This window comes from Jatropha curcas, unplaced genomic scaffold (assembly GCF_041381405.1).
Source record: "Jatropha curcas cultivar XTBG-Jc1 unplaced genomic scaffold, XTBG_Jcur_1.0 HiC_scaffold_696_pilon, whole genome shotgun sequence".
NCBI lineage: Eukaryota > Viridiplantae > Streptophyta > Magnoliopsida > Malpighiales > Euphorbiaceae > Jatropha > Jatropha curcas.
In genome coordinates this window covers 1-12,213 of record NW_028322526.1, presented here as the reverse complement: position 1 = coordinate 12,213, position 12,213 = coordinate 1, and the positions used below count along the sequence as shown (strand labels likewise).

At 33.8% G+C, this 12,213-nt stretch overlaps 1 protein-coding gene across 1 annotated transcript; it reads right to left on the bottom strand.

Annotated features, from left to right (window-relative positions):
- Window positions 1-6,815: 6,815 nt before the first annotated feature.
- On the bottom strand, window positions 6,816-9,296 carry LOC149491737 (receptor-like protein kinase FERONIA). Its single transcript, XM_089717074.1, has 2 exons — window positions 7,086-9,296; window positions 6,816-6,982 (listed from the first exon to the last, which is right to left on the bottom strand). Exons 1-2 carry the CDS (start codon window positions 9,267-9,269, stop codon window positions 6,956-6,958), a joined length of 2,211 nt encoding a protein of 736 aa, XP_089573200.1. The 5' UTR covers window positions 9,270-9,296; the 3' UTR covers window positions 6,816-6,955.
- Between the last annotated feature and the right edge of the window lie 2,917 nt (window positions 9,297-12,213).

Sequence of the window (12,213 nt, the reverse complement as noted above, 5' to 3'; positions counted from 1 at the left end):
ACTAAGGAAGGGACATGGATTTCTAATCAAGCTGATTTGGGTAAGGAAGCTGTCACTTTTTTTTCTTCTCTCTTCAAGTGCAGTGATACTCAGCAGATTTATCAACCTCTTCTGGATCACTTACCATCCTTGGTTACTGAGGAGAATAACAAAAACCTTGAAAAAATCTCCAACTGATGATGAGATTAAACAGGCTATTTGGCAGCTTGATCCGAATAGTGCTCCTGGACCTGATGTTTTGATGGCAGATTCTACAGAGAGTGTTGGGAGATAATACAGTGGGATGTGTGTAGTGCAGTGAAGGAGTTTTTCTTGGGTTTGCCAATTCCGAAAGCCTTTGGCAGTGCCCAGATTATTCTTATTCCTAAAGTGGAAAATCCTTCTTCCTTTAATCAGTATAGACCTATATGCCTTACAAATTTTATCAGCAAAGTATGTACTCGCATCTTGGCAAATCGGGTCTCTCCTTTGCCGGACTCTTTGATTTCTAAAGAGCAAGCAGGTTTCATGAGGGGTCGCTCAATTCATGCTCAGATAATGCTTGCAAATGAGATGGTTCATGAGATTGACAGAGCATCGAGGGGACACAATCTAGCCATCAAGTTGGATATGGCCAAAGCCTTTGACAGGGTGGATTGGAAGTTTTTAGAAGCAGTTATGAAAAGATTTGGTTTCTCCACTCATGTGATCAATATTATTATGAGCAATCTTGCCTCTACCCGGCTTTCTGTGCTGGTTAATGGAGTTCCTTACGGTTTCTTTCAACCGACCAGAGGAGTTAAACAGGGAGATCCGTTGTCACCGTATTTGTTCATTTTAGCTTCTGAAAGCTTTACTCGGGGTCTCAATCATTTAATGACTGCAGGAACAATTTCACCTTATAAACTGGCGAGACATTGCACTATAGTTTCTCATCTTTCTTTTGCAAATGAATTGTTGATTTTTCTTAAAGGGGATGTCAGAAGCATTTCAAATCTCAAGAAATTTTTGATTTCATATCAGGCAGCTTCTGGGCAATTGATCAATTTCGACAAAAGCTCTTTCTATTGTTCTAAGAATGTCTCTCAGGATAAGGTTTCTCATATTCAAGATGCTTTGGGCATTAAAAGGAGGACTTTCCCCTTTTACATATCTTGGTGCGCCAATCTATCAAGGTATTAATAGAGCTCAGTATTGCAGTGGCATTTTGCAGAAAGTCGAATCAAAGCTTACAGGTTGGATAAAAAAGATCCTCTCTCTGGGTGGCCGTTTATTATTGATCAAGCATGTTCTAAATTCCATTCCTTTGCACATAATGGGGGCCATGGCATTGCCCAAAAAAATATTGAGCTTATTGGATCGTAAAATGGCTATTTTTTTCTGGGGTAGTGATGTGGATCATTCGAAATATCACTGGGTCAGTTATCATGATATGTATTTCCCAACTAAGGAAGGAGGACTGGGGTTAAGATCTCTTCACTCTTTACAGAAAGCCTATTCGCTCAAAATTTGGTGGACTTATAAGCAGAGGAATTCTTTGTGGGCTAACTATATGCTCCAAAAATATCATCGGCAGGGAGATATGCGCTATTAACTTATCGACTCTTGCACTTGGAAACATATTTGTCAAGTTCACTCTCTTGCTTGCTCACTTGTTGATTTTGCAGATAATAACGTGGTGTGGCTAGGAGAAAGGAATGGCAAATTTACTCTTGCTTCAGCCTACAATAGTGTTGGAGAGAGCAAAGCTTCTTGCCTTTCAAGCAACGCTATTTGGGACTCATCTTTCCCGCTAAAGCTTTCCATTTTTACATGGAAACTCCTCAGGGGAGCTTTACCTTTGCCGCGACGTCTTCAATTATTCGGGATTTATGGTCCATCCCGGTGCCCATTTTGCTTCAAGTCAGAGACAACTGCTGACCACCTTTTTTATTTTTGCCCCATCATTACTAAACTTTGGAATTATTTCGGCTCTGTTTTCCTAGATAATCTTGCGCCACAAAATTCTCTGCGGCAAGCGTTGATTTTTTGTTGGCTTTGTGACAGACCAGATTCGGCTATGGGTAAGCTTAGGCGCTTGGTACCACAGGTAATTGTATGGTCTGTGTGGAGAATGTATTGTAAGTGTCACTGGGGTAATGAAGCTTGCTTTCCAAACCTCCTTTTACAAGATATCAGTAGGTTGCTATTAAACTGGAGCCTTGCAAATTCTGGTAAGAGATTTGCAGCAACTTGGTCGGCAAAAGATGATTGCCACTTCATTTCGACTTCTTTTGGCCAACAAAAATTAAAACCAATGATTATTACTTGGATTCGGCCTAGGCAAGATTGCTATAAACTGAATATTGATGCGTCTTTCAACAAATTTTCAGCAGCGGGGGGTGCTATCCTCCGAAACAGCCAGGATAATTTTGTTGCTGCCGCTTGTTTTCCGATTGATGCCGGGACAGCTTATGACGCAGAACTTAAGGCTTTGATTTGGGGGCTTTCTTGGAGTATTGATAAAGGTTTTTATCCCATCCAGATGAAAATGGATTGTCTGGATATAGTTACTCATGTTAATCGGGCACAATGGATTAGAGCAGGTCCTTTGGTTTTGCTGCGTGTTCCTGACTTGTTGCTTCATCACTCTTCTTCCATTCACCACATATATCGTGAAGGAAATCAAGTTGCACATCTTTTGGCCACTCATCATAGACTTCATCATACTTATATTTCTTTTACCTCTTTTAATTTTTTGTCTCATTTGATTAAAGGAATTGTATTATTGGAGGCTATGGGGACTAAATATTTGAGACATAAATAAAATAAAAAATATATTTTTTGCAAATATATATATATATATATATATATCTCCAATTCTTATATTCGCACTAGTTAAATCCTGACAATATAGAAAAAAAAACTCTTAATATAAATTAGCAAAAATATTTTCACTAAAATTTGAATTTTTGAAGGGATTTGAATTTTATTTTGAAGAAATCATTATTAAAAATTATTTTGAATTAAATTCAAGAAGTAGAAAGAAAGGGAAAAAGAAAGGAAAAAAATAGTAACATTTATTTACATATTTAAAAAAATAACTAATATTTATTAATGACATAATGCATAAATTTGCTATAAAACTTTAGGCGCTTAACCTTGTAGCACTTTTAAGTTTTGGTATCATCTATCATGCTTGTGCAGTTAAAATTCCTGATTGGAAGTATTCAAAATCAATATATCCAAGTGTGCTTTGAACGGGAAAAAATATGAAGTAGATACAGTTTTAAGTGCGTGAAAATTAGTCAATGAATAGAAAATTTAGAGGGATGACAGGTATTCGGTAAATTTAAAAGCGGCACAAAGTTAAACATTTAAATTTCAGAGTCAAATTTGTATATCTACTGCTATGGTTGAGGGCACGTTGGTAGATAAGGGTATTATAATCTTTTTAAATAGTAAAAAAAAAGGTAAAAAAGGGAAAGAGCACAAAATCACTGTTTCCGTGATTTAGTGTATATATAATTTTTGGCTCGCTGAGTCTTTTTTGGTTTTTCGGTATGTTCCAACAAAAAGATTGGAAAATTATATATCAAAAACTTCTGTTTTGTAAGCCTTCTTGGCTGTCATTGTAGTGGAAAAATAGACCTTGCAAGTTGCAAACAGTGCATAAAGATATTGCAGATGCTTCTGATCATGTGATCCGGAGGGACTGAAAACTGAAGCTCTACATATCCCAACTTTTTATGTAGCTTCCACTTTCTATAAGGAAAAGTCTAGGACTTTAGGACCTAAGAGATCATTCCAACCACGTATATTATCAGGTTATACATGCACTTACTCTAAACTATGCTTTCGTATATCTACTTATTTTCTTGTTGATAATGATTGAATGATGAATTGTTAATGACAATAATAATGACAATAAAATATTATTTTGAGCAATAAATAATTCAATAATAATCCAAACAAATAACCGAACAAATGATGATCTGGTTAGTTTTTTACTTATGTGAGAAATGAAAAGTCTTAAGCTTCGAGTCCTCTCGATCACTAGCTTTATAGATAGTAATTATTCTGTATTGAAGTTTAATTCCAAGATTAATATATAATTTGTTTAAAAGAAGGATAAAAAATATAAATAATTTGAACTTTATGAATTAATTTAGATGAATGTATGTATATGTATTAATAAATACAGAAAAAAAGAGAGTTGAATTAACTAAAAATATTATAGTGGACGGACTGTCTGCAACCATGGTCATGTCTAAAAATAAGAGCATGATGTTACTTTTGCCACATGTATTCACTATCGGGAGAGATGGACCGGTTAGAAGAAAAGAAAATTCAACAGAAAAATTATTACTCTTTCCATCCCATTTTAATCAATAAAAATTATTTTATCTTTTTTTATTTTTAACACATTAAGATATTAATAAAAATTCATTTAATGAATAATCATAAATATTATTATAAGAAAAATAATTATTTAAATATATAAATTTAAAAACTTTGTAATTAAATATTTTGAAATATTCCAAAAAGTAATAACAAGTAAATAAAATAAAACAGACGAAGTATTATTTTAGAAAATTGAATAGTGAGTGTATGCATCAATTCTTGTACCAATAATGCAGAAGTAAATGCCATAGACTTGAAAGACTTGGAGTGGACAAGCAATTTTCATGAAGTCGCATTCATGGGTCTTCTGCGGTAGACCAAATCAGTGGTGTCGTTGATTATATATATGCCTACCTTTGTTTTACAAATATAAATCATTTTAATTTTTACACAGTAATTATATAACTTATATATAATTACGCAGTAATTAAATAATCACAAAAAAATGACTTATATTTTGAGGTATAAAAGATATTCTCAAAAATAACTTATATATATGGGCATAAAAATTACTTCTAAAAAGACTTATGTAACTACTTGGATCTCTGATTTTGCTAAATACATTATTTCATTATTGTTCTTAGGGATGGAAGACACTATAAGTGGTTGTGCTCCCATCAATAATGTTTTGAAACTTTTTGATTCACTGGGAGGTTCAATGGGTCGACTGCGCTACATAATAAAAATGTTTTTGAATTTTTAGTGTAATCCTTTTTTAAGAAATATAACTTAATTTATCTCCCAAGCAAAATTATTTTTTGGTCTTTTGTTTAACTATTTCGGGTGATTCTCTCTTTTCTGTATTATACACCTTTAAATTAATAATTTCTTTCATCCAAAAATCAATTTTTACCGTTAGTTAGAATTGAGAGATAAAATTTCAAAGATAAAAACACTCTTAAGCACATACGCAAAGTTTAAAAGGAATTTTTTTTTTTTTTTGTGTTTACCTACAGCATTTGGACGTAAGTGGGCAATCTTCTAGTTCGGGTTTTAGCATTTTGAATTTGCTAAATTTTTCCAGCATTTAAAAACAAATTAATAAAATATTTTATTTTGCTGATTAAAAAAAAAAAATCTAATTACCCGTTGACAAACTTCTTAAATCTCTTTAACTACTTTTATTCTATACCTTCTAACCCAAAAATGATAAGAAAAGGTCCCAAAAAATTGGAAATATCAGTTCTAAAAATTTTACGCGCCAATTTGGAGAAGGAACCCACAACTGTTTCATCACTAAACGTGACGTGATTAGTTCTTCTGATGCAGAAGGGTCTTGTTAGTTTTACTCGGTGATGAATAGCTCTTATGACAGTTAAAATAAGGATCTTGTCTCCATAGTTACACATAAAATTAGCTTTGTAATTTTGAGGTTGTTGAGATCTATCCTTCCATGGTGTTGGGTTCTCCAATGTGATTTCCCGAAATCAATGAGAGTTGGGCTTTTCAGGGGGTAGATGATGTGGGCATTTTATGCACACATTTTTGGGCCATAGTTCCTATAGTATAGCATCTAAATGATACCTCATTTTGCCAAATGCACCACATTTTTTAATCCTTGTCATGTTTCTTTTGAATAGGTGAAAATATAGAGTGCTTACAGCTGAAAAAGGACCAAAACGAGTAAATCCCAAAAGCCAGGAACTAAGCTGCAGATTAACAGAGGCACCCAAAAACAGCCAGTAGCTATCCCTCAAGATAAGTCCCAAAGGGCTGTCATTCAAATGAGAAAGCTAAGCCCATGCATCAAGAATACAGTAATAAAATTTTCACACATATTATTGTTTTGATTAAATATTGTTACGGGAACACTATTTCCTTAAATACTTTTCCTTTAAACACCATCTTGGGAAAAAAATTCAAGAACTTTATCTAATTTTAAAGGAAAATTGAAATTTTTTTTTAGAGCTTGGGGCCATGGCTGCCTTTCATTTCCTTCTCTCTGATCCTGTCTGTCTTTAGAACTTTAAATCACTCAAAGCTTCAAACTACAGATAATTTTGATTCTACTTTTAACCCCAAAACAAGAAAAATAATGTTTAATGAATAAGTATTATAATTGAAATGTCTTAGAAAATGTTTCTAACCACAAATATTTGAAAACATATATAGAGCATTAATTGCTACTTAACAATTGTTAAAAGCTGAAAACAAAAAAATATATATATATATCAGCCAATCCTTGAGCCTAACACATCCCGTAGTTGAACTACTTGTATCAAAATCAGTTGATGAAGTTGAGTCTGGCTGAGGTCCGTCGGCAATATCAACACATTGGGCAGGGAAAAAAGATACATCAGGATGGACTATTTCACCATCAGGGACTGATTCCCATATTCTCAGCTTCTGCATCCGTCTTGCAGCTTCAGTGCAAACTCAAGTTCTTCCATAACATCTCTCATATTGGGCCGTTCAATGCCTTTGCTATGAACGCAACTGAATGCGATCTCCACAAATTTTTTGAAACACCGTGGAGCTATCTTCCCCTTCAAATAAGGATCAATTATTTGATAAATGTTTCCATTTTGAATGCATTTTTCAGCCCAGATGGCTAAGTTCATATGTTCTCCCACCAAATTTCGATCAAGCGGCTTCAGAGCACACAAGACTTCAAATAATACTACACCAAATGAGTACACATCAGATTTTTCTGTTAATATTTGGTATCTTGCATATTCTGGATCTAAATAACCCCAAGTTCCCTTCACTATAGTAGTACTGACCTCCTGTTTGAAAGCTGCTTTGGATAATCCGAAATCTGAAACTTTTGCAATCCAGTTTTCGTCTAGCAAAATATTAGTTGTCTTCACGTCTCGATGGATAATGGTATGCGTGAACTCGGAATGAAGATAATGCAATCCGCGTGCTGCACCTATGCATATGTGAAGCCTTTTTTTCCACGGTAGAGGATCATTGTTTGTTTCATGTAAATGTTCTCCAAGTGTGCCGTTGATAAGGTAATCATAGATGAGAATCATTTCACCTTCATCAATGCAATATCCGATCAAAGATACAAGATTGACATGGCGGACTTGTGACAACGTCTCTATTTCTGTCGTGAATTCGCGAGTCCCTTGCTTTGATGATGAATCTAGCCGTTTGATAGCGACTGTGATGGATTCATTGTCTATGTATCCTTTATATACATTACCAAATCCTCCAGAACCTATAAAGTTTTGATCGTCAAAATTTCTGGTAGCTTCTTTGATTTCGAGAATTGTAAATCTACGGCAACGCTCTGTTGGCAATGGTGAAGCAATTGTGGTGGACTTACTAGATTTGTCGTCGAATTTGGATGTGGCTACCTCAATTTCGAAAATTGAGAACCGACGGAATTGATTAAAAGGATTTAGAGAAGATTTTCTGGTCGTGGATCTTGAAGTGTGAGGAAAAGGGGCTCGAAAGGATTTGGACTTGGTAAGAATTGAGTACTTCTTTCCTCTCCTCCTCTGATTAAAAACAAAGAAACAAATAATAATAGCAAGAAATAACACACCACCAAATACTGGTCCAATTAAAATTGTTACTTTCTTTACGTTTTTTCTTTTTGTTCTTTCTAATAATTTTGGTTGCTGGACTGGTGGTGTCTGAACTGGTATTGGTTCAGAGTTTGGCCCTGCTAAACTACCCTTTGAATTATTCAACTTGAATATCTCCAAGCCGTTCAAGTTTGCGTCAGCAAACTCAAACTCATCAGATGGGTGTAAAGCGAGCCACAAGTCCTGCTTGCTAGGGCTTCCTGCTGGAATCCATATGACGTGGTCTTTGTACACTGGAACACCTTTACCACCGCTCCAGTATATTACATCTGCTTGACCTCCCGCTGTTTTATTATTGATGAATATGGAGAATACCAGTTGACGCGCACAGGTAACCTCTAGTCGAGTCTCACAAAAGTGGAGACGAACAAGATAGTTGAATCCAGTATCAACGGGGAATATCCAAGTGAGATTGTATTTAATGTTAACTTTTCGTTGAGGTCCCATTGAACGCATAGTACTATACACCAATACAGGAGCGACCCAAGCAGGAGTAGTCTTCGTATAATTTATCTTAACCTTAGAAATAGACACCACTCCAAATGCAGCACCAAAAATATAATTAGAGTCTTGAACCCATTTCCTGTACATTCCGGTGTCACCTGAACCGTCAATATCCCGTCCTCCAACATTTAACCGATAAACAGTCTCAAGAGCGGTTGTATTATCCAAATAGAAGGGATAGTCAATGCCAACATTTACCAGCGGGCTATCATTTCCGTGTATATAAAGACCCTCTGGCATTGAGATGATTTCAATACCGTTTATGAAGGCAAAAGATTTCAGAGATGGATTAAAAGTTACGTTAAGCATCTGTTTTTCCTGAATAGTAACGACAAACTCTTTCACAATGGCAGCAGCTGGAGGCTGCATGGCTGAAACCGTAAGAAAAGCGCTAAAGTTGCTTAGAAGTGTGTAGTCATTGGCTTCAACGGAGAAGAAGGATTTGGAGATATCAAGATTGGAGTAAGCAACAGGATAGAAGTAGAGACGAACAAATTTTGAGCCAAGTGAGACAGGAAAGCTGTAGGTGAATTTGGATAGAAAAATACGGGCTGTCATGTAAGGGACTTGGGTCACAGATGTATCTTGTCGGGAGGCTTTGAAAGCAAATGATGAGTTCTGAGAGTTAGAGGCACCGAATTTGGATCGGGCATCGCTAGCCCAATTTCGGCCGTCGGGTGATGTTGTGAGAGAGGACGCACCACAGTTGAGAAGGATAATGTCTGCTGGAGTATATGGCGGCAAGCTGTGAACGGCTGTGATGCAAGGCAGAAGGATTATGAAGAGAGATGCAAGAGAAATTAATTTTGTCAAGATAAGAGAGATAGAGAACAAAGAAAAAAGTGAGGCAATTATGAAGCCCATGGATAGTGTGAAATTTAAGCAAATCTCTTTGTGTATATCTTTATATTTAAATGCTTTTAAATTGAATCTTTTTATCTCTCTTTAACTAATCCTTTATATATTTATTTGAAAGGGATTTGGAAACCGATTTGTGAATTTTTTCTTAGTTATCTTCCTATGATGATATCAGAAGTTAAAAAGGGTAGAGGTGAATTGAGTAAAAGGTAAGAACCCCGTGAGATTTTTTTCTTAGTTATTTTGCTATGTTGATATTAGAAGTTGAAAGGGTAGAGGTGAATTGAGTAAAAGGTAAGAACTCCATGAGGTGAAAACGTATGCTTAATTTGGCTTGGGTCAACTTAACACAAAAAGATTAGTACTAACCGATTAACTAGCTAACTTAGCACCCTTATATGCCCTTTGTGAATTTGATATTTAGTCGATATGAGATTCGTAACAGTTGATCTACTTTGTCAATGAATAAATGATGCATGGTTTTATTTTTATTTTTTTGACAATTCATTCTGTTGTTGTTAGAGTGATCTATTTAAAAATTGGATGTTGTTATATATTATGCTCTTGAAATTAGATAAAAAAAAAAGAAGCAAATTATATTTGAAATCTGATTTTCAAGTAATTGTGTAGTTATTAGTAACCATGTTTGTTGATGGCTTTGACATGCGGATGATGCAGGTATATGTAACACCCACCGCCCAGTCCCAAGAGACCCGACGGCGGATGCCACATTCGGTGCCGGAGACACCGTCTTAACTTAACATATAAATCATAAAACTAAAATTATAAATTAGAAGTAATTGAGTATTCACAAGTTTCGCGAGTAATTTTTTTTTTTTAATAGAAATTTCATTTTATTTTCTTATCTTTTTTTATATATATACATTGGGAAAGATCCTACATAAATACTGTAAGAATATCCCTTTAAAAACTGAGCCCGCCAAACATGTGAATACAAAATACTTCCAATTAAACTCTAAACTTTCAACATCTCCAAATAATCATTATAACATAACAACACTTTTATATTTTCATAACTGAATAATCCTCAATAGTATTTTAGATCCATCAATTAATTGCATTCATTATATCTATCAAGTCTTAATGAACTAATCATATCGACTGACTTAAAATAATAAATCTTATTCTTATCTCCAAATAGATACACCAAAATAATTTATAATTACATACTTCAATTATATTTCAAATAACATAATATCTGAAAATGTAAAAATTATACATGCCATAATTCTTAATTATATAAATCTCAATCGATTACTACCAAATTAGTCACTTCTGCTTTGATATTACTTTTCAAATCTTCAAGTAGCGACCGCAATCTTCAACCTACGCGTGATAAAAATCGACGCGCTGAGTATAAAACTCAGTGGTGCTCATAATTCACATACTTACCAAAGTTGCGATGGCAACTTACTTAAAAACAAATTTCATAAAATCATTTACAATCATAAATGCATTAAAATTCAACATACATTTCCATTTATAGCAAAACAAATAGCACATAAACTATTAATTAATAACATAAAGAATTTAATTCTTTATACCATAAATCCTTTACTTAACACATTTTATCATCATAAATACTTTGGTTCTTTCAAATAAACTTATAATTAATAACATAAATAATTTAATTCTTTCAAATCATAAATTCATTACTTGAACCTTATACCAATACATATACTCTTTATTTTTCATACCATGTACTGAAATATCATGCTTTGAAAATTCATTTGATAACATAATCAATAATTTCCAAAGTAAGGTTTACTAAAATAATATGATCTCATTCGTTTCATTGTATTACAGATATTTTCCATAGGGCTCGCATACACTTAGGAGAAAGAGAAGCAGATAAGTTTTCATAACTTATTCATAATGGCCTTAGGTCGCCAACCTTTTCATAACATATAGAGCGCGTCCGCCCTAACAGAACAGAAGACACCCACGTGTCTAGCATATGATCATAGCTTCTTATCAGAATGTCATCAAATGCCGAGCATGCTCATCAGACAGAATAAAAATCAAATCACGCATTAAATTCACACTAAGTATATTAGAGCCCAAAATCCTTGTTTTACTTCTTACTTCATATCACTTATCAGAAAACTTGTCTTATTCTTTAGTCTTCTTAAATTCATAATGTAAGCTTACTTTAGAATCATACTTAAACATAATTACTTAACATAGACAATTTCTTATCATATGAAATCATACATGTAAGCTTACTTTAGAACTTAAGTAACTCATATACTTCAACATAATTACTTATTATAGGAAATTTATCATAAATCCCTTTTCTTTTCAAACTTTCGTAAAGTCACAATGAAATTTATTATAAGAAATTTCTTATCATATAAAATCATATTTTCCTTATTCAAGATTCAAAGCACATAAACATATGAAAGTTATCAAAATAGTCACACATATTTCAAATATGTAAAATAATTAAGTAAGCATTATTATCCTAAGATGGTTTGACCTCTTAATGAAAACCAAGGGGAGGAATTTGCTTCTCCAATCAAGCATGCTAACATAACTCTTATGCACAAAAGTATCCATTTCAACCCTCATCATGCATTATCTAAATCAATTCCACACCTTTCCAATTTATATCCATTTAAACATATCCACAACAACACTTTTCAAACTTATGTCTTATTTTTGTCAAATAAATCTTAAAGGATACAAAGAATGAAGAGGACTTCATCACACATAATTCATACCTTCATTTATCCAAATAAACCTATGATTCATGACATAGAAAATTTTCAGCATTAATATAACCTTGACCTTTGCTGGGTTTTTAAGACATAACTTGAGTTCTAGATCTCCGAATTAAGTGAAGTTTGATTCATTAGAAAGATAAGACAAAATTATACAAATGTTATCAAGGGACAACAGCCCAGATCAATCTGTAAGATGATGAAAA